Genomic DNA, 14,278 nt, shown 5'->3' on the forward strand with positions numbered 1-14,278 from the left:
TATGCTCTATTCTTCCCACAGCTAGATTTTTAAACTAAGATTCACCCCCAGTACCTACTAGATATATTGATCACAGTTGCTGTCATTCCCATAGTCCATGCTAAAGGTCAAGTCTGCGTATAGCTTGTGACCTCCACTCCTTCTCCCAGGTGATTAAAATACAGGTGGGATTTTGAATTGCGCTTCCGCCATCTTTCCAGCCCTCAGTCAGACGGGCGCGGAGAAGCTTCTGGAAGTAACATCGCGATGGCTGCCCAAGGAGAACCCCAAGTTCAGTTCAAACTTGTTTTGGTTGGTGATGGTGGTACTGGAAAAACTACATTCGTGAAGCGTCATCTGACTGGTGAATTTGAGAAGAAGTATGTAGCTACCTTGGGTGTTGAGGTCCATCCTCTTGTGTTCCATACCAACAGAGGACCTATTAAGTTCAATGTATGGGATACAGCTGGTCAGGAGAAATTTGGTGGACTGAGAGATGGCTATTATATACAAGCTCAGTGTGCCATTATAATGTTTGATGTAACATCAAGAGTTACTTACAAGAATGTGCCTAACTGGCATAGAGATCTGGTACGAGTGTGTGAGAACATCCCAATTGTGTTGTGTGGCAACAAAGTGGATATTAAGGACAGAAAGGTTAAGGCAAAGTCAATTGTCTTCCACCGAAAGAAGAATCTTCAGTACTATGACATTTCTGCCAAAAGTAACTACAACTTTGAAAAGCCCTTCCTCTGGCTTGCTAGAAAATTGATTGGAGACCCTAACTTGGAGTTTGTCGCCATGCCTGCTCTTGCCCTGCCAGAGGTGGTCATGGACCCAGCCTTGGCAGCACAGTACGAGCACGACTTAGAGGTTGCTCAGACAACTGCTCTCCCGGATGAAGATGATGACCTGTGAGAAAGTGAAGCTGGGGCCCAGCGTCAGAAGTCTAGTTTTATAGGCAACTGTCCTGTGATGTCAGTGGTGCAGCGTGTTTGCCACTTTATTATATAGCTAAGCAGAACATGTGCTTAATCTTTGGATGCTGAAGGAGATGGATGGGCTTTGGAGTGAATGTGGCAGTTTAAAAAAAAAAAAAAAAAAAACTTCATTTTTTGGACCTGCATATTTAGGTGTTTCGGAACACAGTTGTTTCCTCCTTGAGTTTCAAATATAAGACTGCTATAGTCACATGACAATATTGAGAGGTGGAATCTTGTTTGTTACTGTCATTCCCATTCCTTTTCGTTTAGAATCAGAATAAAGTTGTATTTCAAATATCTAAGCAAGTGAACTCATCCCTTGTTTAAATGAGCATTTAAAAACCGCTAACAGGGAAAGTTGTGCCATGTTACTATTTGAATTGCCTTTGCTATTACCACTTAACTTGATGTCATTGGGTTAAATGCTCCTAATTTTTTGTATACTTGAATCATTTCACATAAACGTAATGACAAGTCAACAGTATTGTATTTGATAAGATGTGTAAGTACTATTAATAGTTAGGCTAAAATAACACCAACCCCACCTGCCTTTGGGCTTAGGTAGTGTCACCTAGGGATGAGATTTATGTGACCTGTCAAAGGTGGTACCTGTTTCAGATGTTTCAAACAGATATCTTAATTATATTTGCATCTTATGGCAGAAGTAACCATTTTCTAATGTAGAGCTTGTCAAAGTCCAATGAAATCATACAAATGGTTGCAGGAACTTGAGGGACATCTCGTCTGTTAAATATGAATATAATTGTGCATTTACTTTTGTTTTTTGATGTTACATGTTTAATGTAAAGTTGGCATTCTAGGAAGATGTTCCATGTTTACCTGCTGTTAAGTACTCCCCAGCTTTAAAGGTTATCAAAGATTAAGGATTTCAATGGATATATCACAGCTTTGGTGATTTTTCTCTCCCCAAAGAATTTTTCTGGGTGGTGCAAGACCACCACAGGATGCTGCAGCATAAAAGTAGGTCTTAGGTAAGCCTCTCAGTGATGTGAACAGACTGCCAAACTTTCAGTAGATTAACCACTTAACGTTGTATGGTTTCCACATGTAAACATGAATTGGGTCTGTCTTGCCTGAGTTTGATCTCACTGACACCATACTGTAGCAATTAGAAATCAAGACGAGCTATTTTTCCTCTTGTAAGTACTACTGTACTATAGTTCAGTTTACCAAAGTTCTTTAGATGTCCAATTATCCTTAAATGATTACTTTCCTACATAGAAGTAGGGAAGGATCCCTTTTAAGTATATGGAAAAATGGACTGTAAAGGGTAAAATTGGATACATTTTAATTTGTTAAAATATTGAATAAATATTAATAGATTCACTTACAGATTTGAATTGATGTATATGCTATGCTATATTCAGTTCAGAACCACACTTTAACAGATAAGAAGTTTCCCATGATCAGGTGAAATCTTTCATTGAGATACATGAGGGATATGTATTTGTAACCTTATGTAGAATGCCAGTATGACTAATACTCTGAAGCCTAAATGTAACAGTAAAATTTTGGGAGCTACTTGGAGGTGGGAGAGAATTTGAGTCATTCTTGGAAGAAAATTGCAAAATATACTGCTTCTACTTTGCCTGGAAAAAAAAAAAAATACAGGTGGGCTTCTGACCTATTCCATAGGCTGTTCAACAACCCAAGATGTGACTCAATGAAAAAAGATGGTATAGGAAAACAGAACCTCTTGTGAATTTAACTCTGGAAACAAGAGAGAGAATCAGGAAATTGACAATCGAAGCAGAAGCTTAAAGGTTTCCATGAGGTAGAGTTTGGGACAAAAAGGTCATGCCATGGAGAATCATAAAAAAACAGAATCTAGAAGATTAATTTTAAACGTAAGGCCAAAAAAAAAAGAATGCAGATATGTAGGGTCAGGAAAGAATCAGTTAGATGATCGAAACAAGAAGTACTCTATAGAAACAAACAGATGCGGGGAGTGACTGTGTTACATTAACCACAGCACTGTCCCTTGGCTTCTCCTGGATTCCTGCACCTAACACAGTGCCTTGCCATAGTAGGGGCTCAACAAATGCGTTAGACAGATGGATGTTTATCCTCAGGATGACTCTTTACTTAAGGTAACCTTTCTGAATCTCTGCTCTTGTAACAGACCCTTTACCCCAGCACCCTGTAGAAAGTGTTTTCTTTAAGCTTGCTGTGTCATTCACTAAAAACACTCTTTTAATAACTTAATTTTCATTCTCCTTGATGTATTGAGTCTCTCCTTTGACTCTTGTGGTCCGGTGCTGCCCTAGTTCTCTTGCCTCTGACCACTCCCCTGCATTAGCTGGTTTCTCTTCCTTATCTCTGAGTAATAATCACCAGAACTGTCTTCAACTCTTTTCTGGTTCTGTACTCTCATCTTGCCAAGTGAGCTGTTCGTTCCCATAACTTCAGATACAGCTTCTACAAATGTGACTCCCACATCTGAATCTCTGAACCCACAAATGTGTCCTTTAAATTCAACATGACTTAAATAGAACTTGTCTCTCTTTCTCAATCAGTTCCTTCTTTTTAAATTTATTTATTTTTGAATTGAAGGATAATTGCTTTACAGAATTTTGTTGTTTTCTGTCAAACCTCAACATGAATCGCCCATAGGTTTACATATGTCCCCTCCCTTTTGAACCTCCTTCCTTCCCATCTCCCTCCCCATCCTACCCCTCTAGGTTGGTGCAGGTTGGTGCAGAACCCCTGTTTGAGTTTCCTGAAACATACAGCAAATTCCCATTGACTATCTGTTTTACACATGGTCATGTACGTTTCCATGTTAGTCTCTCCAACTTGACCTCTCTGTTTCTATTTATTGTACTACCAGCATCTCACTTTTGAAATCTGAATTACCTGTGGCTGTTTTCTTCTTCATTCTCCATCATCTAATCAGCTGCAAGATCTAGTTAACAATACTGATAGAAATGATAATTGCTAACACTCCTCTGGCTCAAAAATCTTTTTTTCCTCTCCATAGTCTACCAAAATAAGTTTTGTGTTTTCTTAAGGGCCCCAGAATTCAAAATTCTCTACAACATGTTGCAAACTCTTTTTTTTTTTTTTTCATTTATTTTTATTAGTTGGAGGCTAATTACTTCACAATATTGTAGTGGTTTTTGCCATACATTGACCTGAATCAGCCATGTTGCAAATTCTTATTTCTAGTCTTATTTCCTACAGTTGTATAGAAAGAATTTTAAATTTATCATTCTTTTACATATTAATGAAAATAGGGGGAAACAATAGAATGGGAAAGACTAGAAATCTCTTCAAGAAAATTAGAGATTCCAAGGGAACATTTCATGCAAGGATGAGCACAATAAAGGACAGAAATGGTATGGACCTAACAGAAGCAGAAGATATTAAGAAGAGGTGGCAAGAATACACAGAAGAACTACACAAAAAAGGTCTTCACGACCCAGATAATCACGATGGGGTGATCACTCACCTAGAGCCAGACATCCTGAAATGTGAAGTCAAGTGGGCCTTAGGAAGCATCACTATGAACAAAGCTAGTGGAGGTGATGGAATTCCAGTTGAGCTATTTCAAATCCTAAAAGATGATGCTGTGAAAGTGCTGCACTAAATATGCCAGCAAATTTGGAAAACTCAGCAGTGGCCACGGGACTGGAAAAGGTCAGTTTCCATTCCAATTCCAAAGAAAGGCAATGACAAAGAATGCTCAAACTACCGCACGATTGCACTCGTCTCACACGCTAGTGAAGTAATGCTCAAAATTCTCCAAGCCAGGCTTCAACAATATGTGAACCGTGAACTTCCAGATATTCAAGCTGGTTTTAGAAAAGGCAGAGGAACCAGAGATCAAATTTCCAACATCCATTGGATCATCAAAAAATCAAAAGAGTTCCAGAAAAACATCTATTTCTGCCTTATTGACTATGCCAAAGCCTTTGACTGTGTGGATCACAACAAACTCTGGAAAGTTCTTAAAGAGATGGGACCACCTGACCTGCCTCTTGAGAAATCTGTATGCAGGTCAGGAAGCAACAGGTAGAACTGGACGTGGAACAACCGACTGGTTCCAAATATATATACAGTGGAATATTACTCAGCCATAAAAAGGAGGAAATGATGCCATTTCCAGCAACATGGATGGACCTAGAGATTATCATGCTAAATGAAGTAAGTCAGAGAAAGACAAATATCATAGAATATCACTCGTATGTGGAATCTAATTTTTTAAATGATACAAATGAACATATTTACAAAACAGAAACAAACTTTTGATTACCAAAGGGGAAATGTCAGGGGGAGGGCAAATCCAGAGCTTGGGATGAATATGCACACACTACTACATATATAAGATAGATAACCAACAATTGTATAACAGCAATTGTATAACACAGGGAACTCTACTCAATATTCTGTGAGAACCTGTAAGAGAAAAGAATCTAAAAAAGAATGAATATATATGTATGTATAACTGAATCACTTCGCCATACAACTGAAACTAACACCACATTGTAAATCAACTATACACCAGTAACACTAAAATTTGAAAAACTAAGTAGACTAGTTGTTGCTAGGGCTGGAGCAAGGGGGAAATGAGGAGTGATTGCTAATGGTATGGAATTTCTTTTGGAGTGATAAATATGTTCTAAAGTTAGATAATGGTGATGGTTGTACAACTTTGTGAATATGAAAAAAGCCATTGAATTGTACACCATAGAAGGGTGAATTTTGTGATATGAAATATATGTATTTCATGTGAATTCATCTTGCCAATTGAGGTTTTGCCAGTTATCCTGACTTTCAAGAGTATAGCCGCTGCTATAAAACAAGGGATTCTCTTAATCTTATTAGCTAATATTTATTGATCTTTCATTGTGGAAAATAACTGCGTATAAATGAATCCTCATATAACTTTATATAGAGTCTGCAAAGAGTTGGACGTGACTTAGTGGCTGCACAACAACAAGTTTATGAGATAGATATTTTTCCATTTTTAAGGAGATTGAAGATTGTATGTTAAGTCACTTCAGTCGTATTTGATTCTTTGCAACCCTATGGACTATATAGCCCACCAGGCTCCTCTGTCCATGGGATTCTCCAGGCAAGAATACTGGAGGTGATTGCCATGCCATCCTCCAGGGGATCTTCCCGACTCAGGGATTGAACCCATGTCTTTTACGTCTCCTGCATTGGCAGGAGGGTTCTTTACCACTAGCGCCAACTGACATTGAAGCTTAGAGAGGTTAAAGGACTCGCCAAGGTTACCTAGTAATTAAGTGACGAAGCCTGGGTTTGAACTGTTTGTAGGACCAAGAGCCCATTATCCTAATAATCATTTAGTCACCAGAAAGCCAACCAGTGTTTTATGCAGTTGAATTTATCAAATGGGTCAAATTTGTGAGGCAAAAAAACCTATAAAAAACTTCCTACTGCTCTAGAGGGAGGAATGCAATTGGAAGTCAAAGAAGTTTCTGACATTGCTCTACCTGGAAATCTTAGGAAATCACACCCACTGACAGACCCTTATGGAAAGTCTAACCTTAAGGCAGAGGGATAAAATCCAAGTCAGGGATTGATTTCATCCTTCTAAGCCTGTCTAAGAAAGCCATCCTTCTCCACTCACCAAGCGCATTCTTCTAGAACAGAGAAAAGGCAAGGAGTAATGAAGTCCTTAGAAACTTGCAGAAGAAATACTTAGTTTTTCCCTGAGATTTTTTCCCCCTGATTTTTGAATTGTGATTTTTTAAATCATAATTAATAAAATATTTAAGGGAATTTTTTGTTTAGTAAGGACATTTGTTGCATATTTAAGAGCATTTTTTTCTCAGTTTTTGTTACTTCAAAGTAATTTTTTAAAGCTTTGATGGGCAGATTTTCTGAAGAATTAACCAAAAGCACAGAGAAATATGATTCATCTGTACAGGACAAATCACATGGCAGAGTTACCATACTAGCAAGACATATGCTTCACAAATCCTGCCATTTTCACATAAGAAGGGAGAATTATGAATTTTTTGACTTATCAGAGCTCAGAATTGAAAGAGATCTTAAGTCATTTAATTCACTCCTTTCCAGCTTCTGCTTGAAATTTTGAAATAAGGGGAGGTTCACAATTACACAATTTTTTTTCTTATTAGAAAAAAGTATCTATTTTTACTGACCTCACTGTAAAAGAATAAGAATGTAGTAGAAATAGGCAATAATGGAAGCTTTTTTCTCTAGAAATTATAAACAAAATACTTACACCTTTTTTGTTTCCACAGCTAAGGACAGAGAAGGGTAAGAGCAAATCTAAAGGTCCTGTGATAGAGGAAACTAGAACCTGATCTTAATGATTAATATACATATAATTTAAACTATATAAGAAGTGGTAACTAATGGAAATGATAATTTATGTCACAGTTTTGTGTTGATGAATCTGAGTATTTTTTTTTTTTACTTTCCTGTAGTTGTAGTGAATAAACATCTTCTTTTATCTATATGACAATCAAGAAAACACTAACTTCAGAGTATAACTGCATTATTTTAGCTCTGAAGAGATCTTGAAGGAATTCAATTTAATATGTTTAATCAATTCAACTTTAAGTGTAAAATACCAAGTGTGATAGTATAATGAGCAAATTAAATTTTTTCAATATAAAATAATAACATGATTACATTAAGAAGGAAAGTATATTTTTGTTTAGTTAATGTTTCTCAAAAGTTTGTGGTGGATTTCAATACTTACTGCCAAAATCTCTTCTCTAAATTCTCAATTATTCCAAGGCCTGGAAAGAATATAGAAGTTATAAACTGCCACAAGTTAACTTTTTCCATGAATTTTCTTTTATGCTGTAAAATCCATGCCCTCTTCTGTGATCCAGTTTTCCACATTACACTCAGGAAACCAGCTAACTTAAAAGGTTGCTCACCTCCATGAAGCTCTATCATCAGGCCACCAGGGGGCAGAGATAGACACTTGGACCAGAGCTCAACAGACCTCTAGGATGGCTGCAGATCAGGAGTCTGTGACTTGTTAGTTTGCTAAGAATGGGCCCAGAGATAACAGAAGGAGGGAAAGTTCAGTAACTGGGGATACAGGAAGGCCAGAGCGAGGTCTGGCTGATTCCGTGACAGTTTGTCAGTTGCTTTGGTCATCGTTAGGTTAAGAGAAAGAGAAACCCTGATTGAAACAGCCTCCCTGCCCACCGTTTTTTGGCAGGGAGAGGAAAACAACTCATTTAGATTCAAGGTGGCAGTCTAATCTTAAGGGTCACATATCCCCATTTCTGGCCTACATTGCTACCCGAAAGTGGAACGTCATCATCTGCCTGTAAGATTAATGCATGAGGAATAACCACTTCATCCCTGCTCCTGATTTCATCACAGCGTTGAGACCCAGCTGAGTGGTGTTAGTAGAGAGCTGTTCCACCTGAGAGCTTACATTCCATTGAAACAACCTATGCACTGAAATGACTCTGTCTCTGAGAAAGTAAAATGGCCTGGAGAACCCCAGACCATAAGGACGCAAGATGATAGAAGTCTCATTTTAAACACTTATGACAGTTTTCACTGGCAGCGGTTGGCACCCAGCCTGTGCTCCTGAGTGACCTGTGAAGCGCCAGAACAGGACCCATGGTTCTCACTCACAGGGGCTCCTCCCACTCAGCCTGCTTCCTCCTGTGTCAGCCCCTACCTAGCTGTCCAGCCTTAGGCCCGTGACCCTCCCACCAGTGTATGCGATTGCCTACATGCCTGCTTCTGTGGCTGTGTGCATGCTGATTCTTCTGGGGGCCCTCCCTCCCTCACCCCAATCTTTATCTCTTCAGTAAACTCTCCCATAACCAGTCCCTTGTAGAAAATACTTTGCTGCCTGTGTACCACCTCAGCCTCAGCCCTGTTGACATTTTGGGCTGCCTAAGTCTTTGTTGTTGGGGAGCTGACCTATGAATTTGAGGATGTTTAGCTGCATCTCTGGCCTCTGCTCACTAGATGCCAGTATCACCACCCCCTCCCCCAAGTTGTGAGAATCAAAATTATCTCCTGACATTTGCCAAATGTCTGCTGGGGATATGGGAGTGGGACCCGTCCTCCAGCTGAGAACCATTGCTTCACACATTGGTACCGCGCAGTAGGCCTTTGTCCATGTTTTGCGTGACTGTTTTAACTGTCCGTCTGCACGTCTGCCCCTCCCTGAGTCACGAACAGCCGCTGCGCTGTGCAGTCTTGTGCTCACCGTGAAGGTGCACGGCATTCACTGGGTCAAGTTCTTTGTCAAATAAATGGCTATGAAATGCCGATGATCACCTAGAAATCATGTCCCCAAGTTAAAAAAAAAAAAAAAGTGTGTTTCATCTTGAATGTTTTGTTGTTGGTTAAAATGTTTAACAATGCTTAGTAAAGATGATTGTACTAAACATTGAAGTCAGCACATTCCTGAGTCTTTGGCCCTGGGGCAAGAATAGTGGGTTAGGAGAGACAAGCCGTGTCTCCCTCCAGAACGATGAGTAACCGTGGCTAAGATGTCTAACTCCTCTGGGATCAGTTCTTCCATCTGTAAAATATGAATTCCTGAGGCTTCCCTTCCACCTCCAAAGTTTGTAATTCCAAAACCTATTTAGCAAGAGGTCCAAAATCTCACAAAAAGGCATTTCAAGATTTTATTTCACTATTCAAAAATAAAGTTTTGGGCAAGGGGGCAGTAGACAGTGATGTTTAACAAACTGCATGCCAGCTCTGTGATGACCTAGAAGGGTGGGATGGGGCAGTGGGGTGGGAGGGAGGCCCCGGAGGGAGGGAGCACATGTGTACATATGGCTGATTCATGTTGTCATACAGCAGGGGCTAACACAGCATTGTAAAGCAATTATACACTAATAAAAAAATTTTTAAACTACATACCAGGTTTTCCCATGTAATTGGTAATCGGGGCGGGGGGGGAGTGGAAAACGAAAATATAGTCATAAGCCAAAGTTGCTTTTCTTTTCCAAGCCTCAATTTTATCATATGTTAAATGGAGATAATAGGGAGTTCCCCGGTGGTCCAGTGGTTAGGACTCTGCCCTTCTGCTGCAGAGGACACAAGTGCCATCCCTGGTTGAGGAACCAAGATCCCACAAGTCATGTGGCAAGGCCAAAAAATTTTTTAAATAAATAAAAAAAATAGAGACAGTAATACATACCTCATAGGATTGTTTCGAGGATTAGATGAGATAATTTATGTAAAGTACTGAGCGGTATCTGGCATATAGTAAGCACCCAATAAATAGTCATAGCTATTGTTATTGTTATTGCACTAACATTGATGCAGAAAATAGTTTATAATGCCCCTTCAAATTAACTTTGTCTTGAACTATAACAAGAGATATAAGTACCTATAAGAGGTATTAATCTTAACAAGAGCTATTAATCTTCAAGAACCCCAATGGAACTTAATATAAATTGAAAGTTCAATTTTCCATCTTCGAGACTCCAAGGAAGCTACTGAGAAGTCAGTTATTTCCTCTTTTATGCCCCAGCAGCACCTAGCAGAAATTTCTGTCATAGAGTTTATTTCACTGCATTATTATTTATTTTTTTAAAGATCTTTTTATTTACTGACTGTGCTGTGTCTTCATTGCTGCATGGTTTTCTCTAGTTGTGGCGAGCAGGGGCCACTCTTGGTTGCGATGCTCAGGCTTCTCATTATGGGGGCTTCTCTTGTTGCAGAGCAGGGGCTCTAGGCGGGCAGGCTTCAGTCATTGTGGCACGTGGGCTCAGTAGTTGCGGTTCTTGGGCTCCAGGGCACAGCTTCAGCATTGTGGAGCACCGGCTTAGTTGCCCCTTGGCACATGGAATCTTCTCAGAGCAGGGATCTAATCAATGTCCCTTGCATTGCAGGGCAGATTCTTAACTACTGGACCAGCAGGGCCCTTCACTACATTCTTTCTTTCTTTGTATTATAACTGTTTTCACATCTCTTCCCCCCTAGTTGTGAGCTTCTTACAAGTGAAAGTGAAAGTCACTCAGTCGTGTCCCACTCTTTGCGACCCAGAATTCTCCAGGCCAAAATACTGGAGTGGGTTGCCTTTCCCTTTTCCAGGGGATCGTCCCAACCCAGGGATTGAATCCAGATCTCCTGCATTGCAGGTGGATTCTTTACCAGCTGAGCCACCAGAGAAGCCCACGAATACTGGAGTGGATAGCCTATCCCTTTCTCCAGCAGATCTTCTGACCCAGGAATCAAGCTGGGGTCTCCTGCATTGCAGGTGGATTCTTTACCATCTTGGATACGATCTTATTCATCTTTTTAACAACATGGGTCTATCATACTATCAAAAAATTTTTATTTTTATTTTTAATTGGAGGATAATTGCTTTACAATGTTGTGTTGGTTTCTACCACACAAGAACATCAATCAGCCGTAAGTATATATATATATGTCCCTTCCCTCTTTTTTTTTTTTTTTTTTTGTCCCTTCCCTCTTGAACCTCCCTCCTACCCTCCACCCCACTCCTCTAGGTTGTCACAGAGCACTGGGTTGCGCTTCCTGCATTATACAGCAGCTTCCCACTAGCTAGCTGTTTCACATATGACAGTGTATCTGTTCCAGTGCTACTCTGTCAATTAGTTCCACCCTCTCCTTCCCTGGCTGTGTTCATAAGTCTCTTCTCTATGTCTGCATCTTTATTCCTGTCCTGCAGATAGATTCATCAGTACCATTTTTCTAGATTCCATATATGTGCATTAATATACAGAATTTTTTTTTTCTCTTTCTGACTTACTTCACTCTATAACAGGCTCTAGGTTCATCTACCTCCCTAGAATTGATTCAAATTTGTTCCTTTTTATGGCTGAATAATATTCCATTGTATATATGTACCACATCTGCTTTATCCATTCACCTGTCAATGGACATCCAGGTTTCTTCCATGTCCTAGCTATTGTAAATAGTGCTGCAATGAACATTGGGGTACATGTGTCTTTTTGAATTATGGTTTTCCCAGGGTATATGCCCAGTAGTGGGATTGCTGGGTCATACGGTAGTTCTGTTCCTAGTTTTTAAAGAAATCTCCATACTGTTCTCCATATGGTTGTATCAGTTAACATTCCCACTGACAGTGGAAGAGGGTTCCCTTTTCTCCATATCCTGTCCCCCATTTATTGTTCGTACATTTTTTGATGGTGGTCATTCTGACTGTATGAGGTGATACCTCATTGTAGTTTTTAATTTGCAAAGAATCTGCCTGCAGTGCAGGAGACCGAGAAGGGAAAGGTTACCCACTCCAGTATTCTGGCCTGGAGAATTCCATGGACTGTTATAGTCCATGGGGTCACAAAGAATCGGACACAACTGAGCGACTTTCACTTTCACTTTTCATTGTATCTAACAATGAGCGATGTTGAGCATCTTTTCCATGTGCTTATTGGCCATCTGTATGTCTTCTTTGGAGAAATGTCTTTTTAGGTCTTCTACCCATTTTTTGACTGGGTTGTTTGTTTATCTGATATTGAGCTGCATGAGCTGCTTGTATATTTTGCAGATTAATCCTTTGTCAGTTGCTTCATTTGCAATTATTTTCTCCCATTCTGAGGATTGTCTTTTCTTCTTGTTTATGGTTTCCTTTGCTGTACAAAAGCTTTTAAGTTTAATTTCCCTGGTGGCTCAGACAGTAAAGAATCTGCCTGCAATGGAGGAGACCAAGGTTCAATCTCTGGATCAGGAAGATCCCCTGGAGAAGGAAATGGCAACCCACTCCAGTATTCTTGCCTGGAGAATCCCATGGACAGAGGAGCCTGGAAGGCTACGTGGGTCACAAAGCGTTGGATGTGACTGAGCGACTAACACTTTCACTTTTCAGGGCTTATTTGTTTATTTTTGTTTTTATTCCCATTATTGTAGGAGGCGGGTCATAGAGTATCTTGCTTCAATTTATATCAAAGAGTCTTTGCCTATGTTTTCCTCTAAGAGTTTTATAGTTTCTGGTCTTACATTTAGGTCTTTAATCCATTTTGAGTTTATTTTTGTGTTTGGTGTTAGGAAGTATTCTGATTTCATTCTTTTACACTAGCTCTCCAGTTTTCCCAGCACCACTTATTGAAGAGACTGTTTTTCCCCATTGTATATTCCTGTCTTCCAGCGGCTACTGGAGCAGGAGATATAACACTATTAGAATTCTTTTCTACCACTGGCAGCTGACGGTCAGAAGGCCGCCCTGCAGGCCCTCCCCTGCTGCTCAGCACAGGCGGCACTAACATAAAGAGAAGCACAAAATCATTAACCAACGAGAAAGGGTCACTGCTTCATCCAAGATCCATTATGAGGATCTCAAGAAAACACTTTTTTTTTTCTTTTCAGAGTAAAAATGGAGAGACTAAAAAGCTCTTTGTATATTTGAGTTTCTAATAGTAAATAAGAAATGAATGAACCAATTAGTCCATGCAGAGGTTCATCTTGACCAGGATTCCCTTTCCAACAGAGGCAGCTAGTGAAGTTTTATCCTAGATTCTGTTCTAGAAAAGAGGGTATGGAGCCCAAGCATTAGCCATAGAAAGATTTGGTTTGAGTCTAGTCTCTGTGATATTGGGACATGTGACCTAGATAGTTAAAGTTCTCAAAACCTCAGCATGAAAATACTTCTTTAAAATTATTTTGTAATTTAAAAATAATGCATCATTAATCATCATAAGGTAAATGCAAATCAAAGCCATAGTTAGATACCATTTCACACCGATTAGGATGACTATAATTAAAAAGATAGATATGGGGATTCTCCGGTGCTCCAGTGGTTACAACTCACTGCTTTCACTGCCATTGGCCCAGGGTTTGATCCCTAGTCAGGGAACGAATGTCCCACAAGCCACATGGCATGGCCAAAAATTTAAAAAAAAAAAAAAAAAATAGATAACAAGTGTCCACCCAACACAGAGCACCTAAATACATAAAGCAAATATAAGCAGACATACAGGAAGAAGTCAACAGTAACATAATAATAGTAGGGGACTTTAACACCCCACATACATCAGTAGATCATCTAGACAGAAAATCAATAAGGAAACACTGCCTTAAACACTATATTAAAACAGCTGAACAGATATATATAGAACATTCCATGCAAAAGCAGTAGAATACACATTCCTTCAAGTGCACGTGGAACATTCTCCAGAATAGATAATGTACTAGGCCACAAAGGAAGTCTCAACAAACTTAAGAAAACTGAAATCATATCAGGCATCTTTCCAACCACAATGCCATGAGACTAGAAATCAACTACAAGGGGAAAAAAACACATGGAGGCTAAACAATATGCTACTAAACAATCAATGGATCACTGAAGAAATCAAAGAAGAAATTAAAAACAT

At 39.5% G+C, this 14,278-nt stretch overlaps 2 protein-coding genes across 5 annotated transcripts in view; one reads left to right on the forward strand and one right to left on the reverse strand.

Moving 5' to 3' along the window:
* The window catches only part of TRIM69 (tripartite motif containing 69), a 32,345-nt gene extending 24,277 nt beyond the window's left edge, over positions 1 to 8,068 (reverse strand). For 3 of the 4 annotated variants that reach the window (XM_043919088.1, XM_043919087.1, XM_043919086.1), the window contains exon 1: positions 7,871 to 8,058. In XM_043919088.1, the coding sequence (XP_043775023.1) occupies positions 7,871 to 7,876 (6 nt within the window). In that variant the 5' untranslated portion in view covers positions 7,877 to 8,058. Of the gene's footprint in view, positions 1 to 7,870 lie in introns of all 4 variants that reach the window. The other variant, XM_043919085.1, reaches the window with a different exon arrangement.
* On the forward strand, positions 174 to 1,264 carry LOC122704426 (GTP-binding nuclear protein Ran-like). Its single transcript, XM_043919108.1, has one exon. The coding sequence runs from the start codon at positions 247 to 249 to the stop codon at positions 895 to 897; it is 651 nt and encodes a 216-aa protein (XP_043775043.1). The 5' UTR covers positions 174 to 246; the 3' UTR covers positions 898 to 1,264.
* Positions 8,069 to 14,278: the final 6,210 nt, after the last annotated feature.

The sequence above is a fragment of the Cervus elaphus genome, chromosome 12, assembly GCF_910594005.1.
Source record: "Cervus elaphus chromosome 12, mCerEla1.1, whole genome shotgun sequence".
Lineage (NCBI taxonomy): Eukaryota > Metazoa > Chordata > Mammalia > Artiodactyla > Cervidae > Cervus > Cervus elaphus.

Excerpts from the sequence above, each read along its gene's own strand:
- LOC122704426 (XM_043919108.1), top strand. The coding sequence starts at position 247 with ATGGCTGCCCAAGGAGAACCCCAAGTTCAGTTCAAACTTGTTTTGGTT.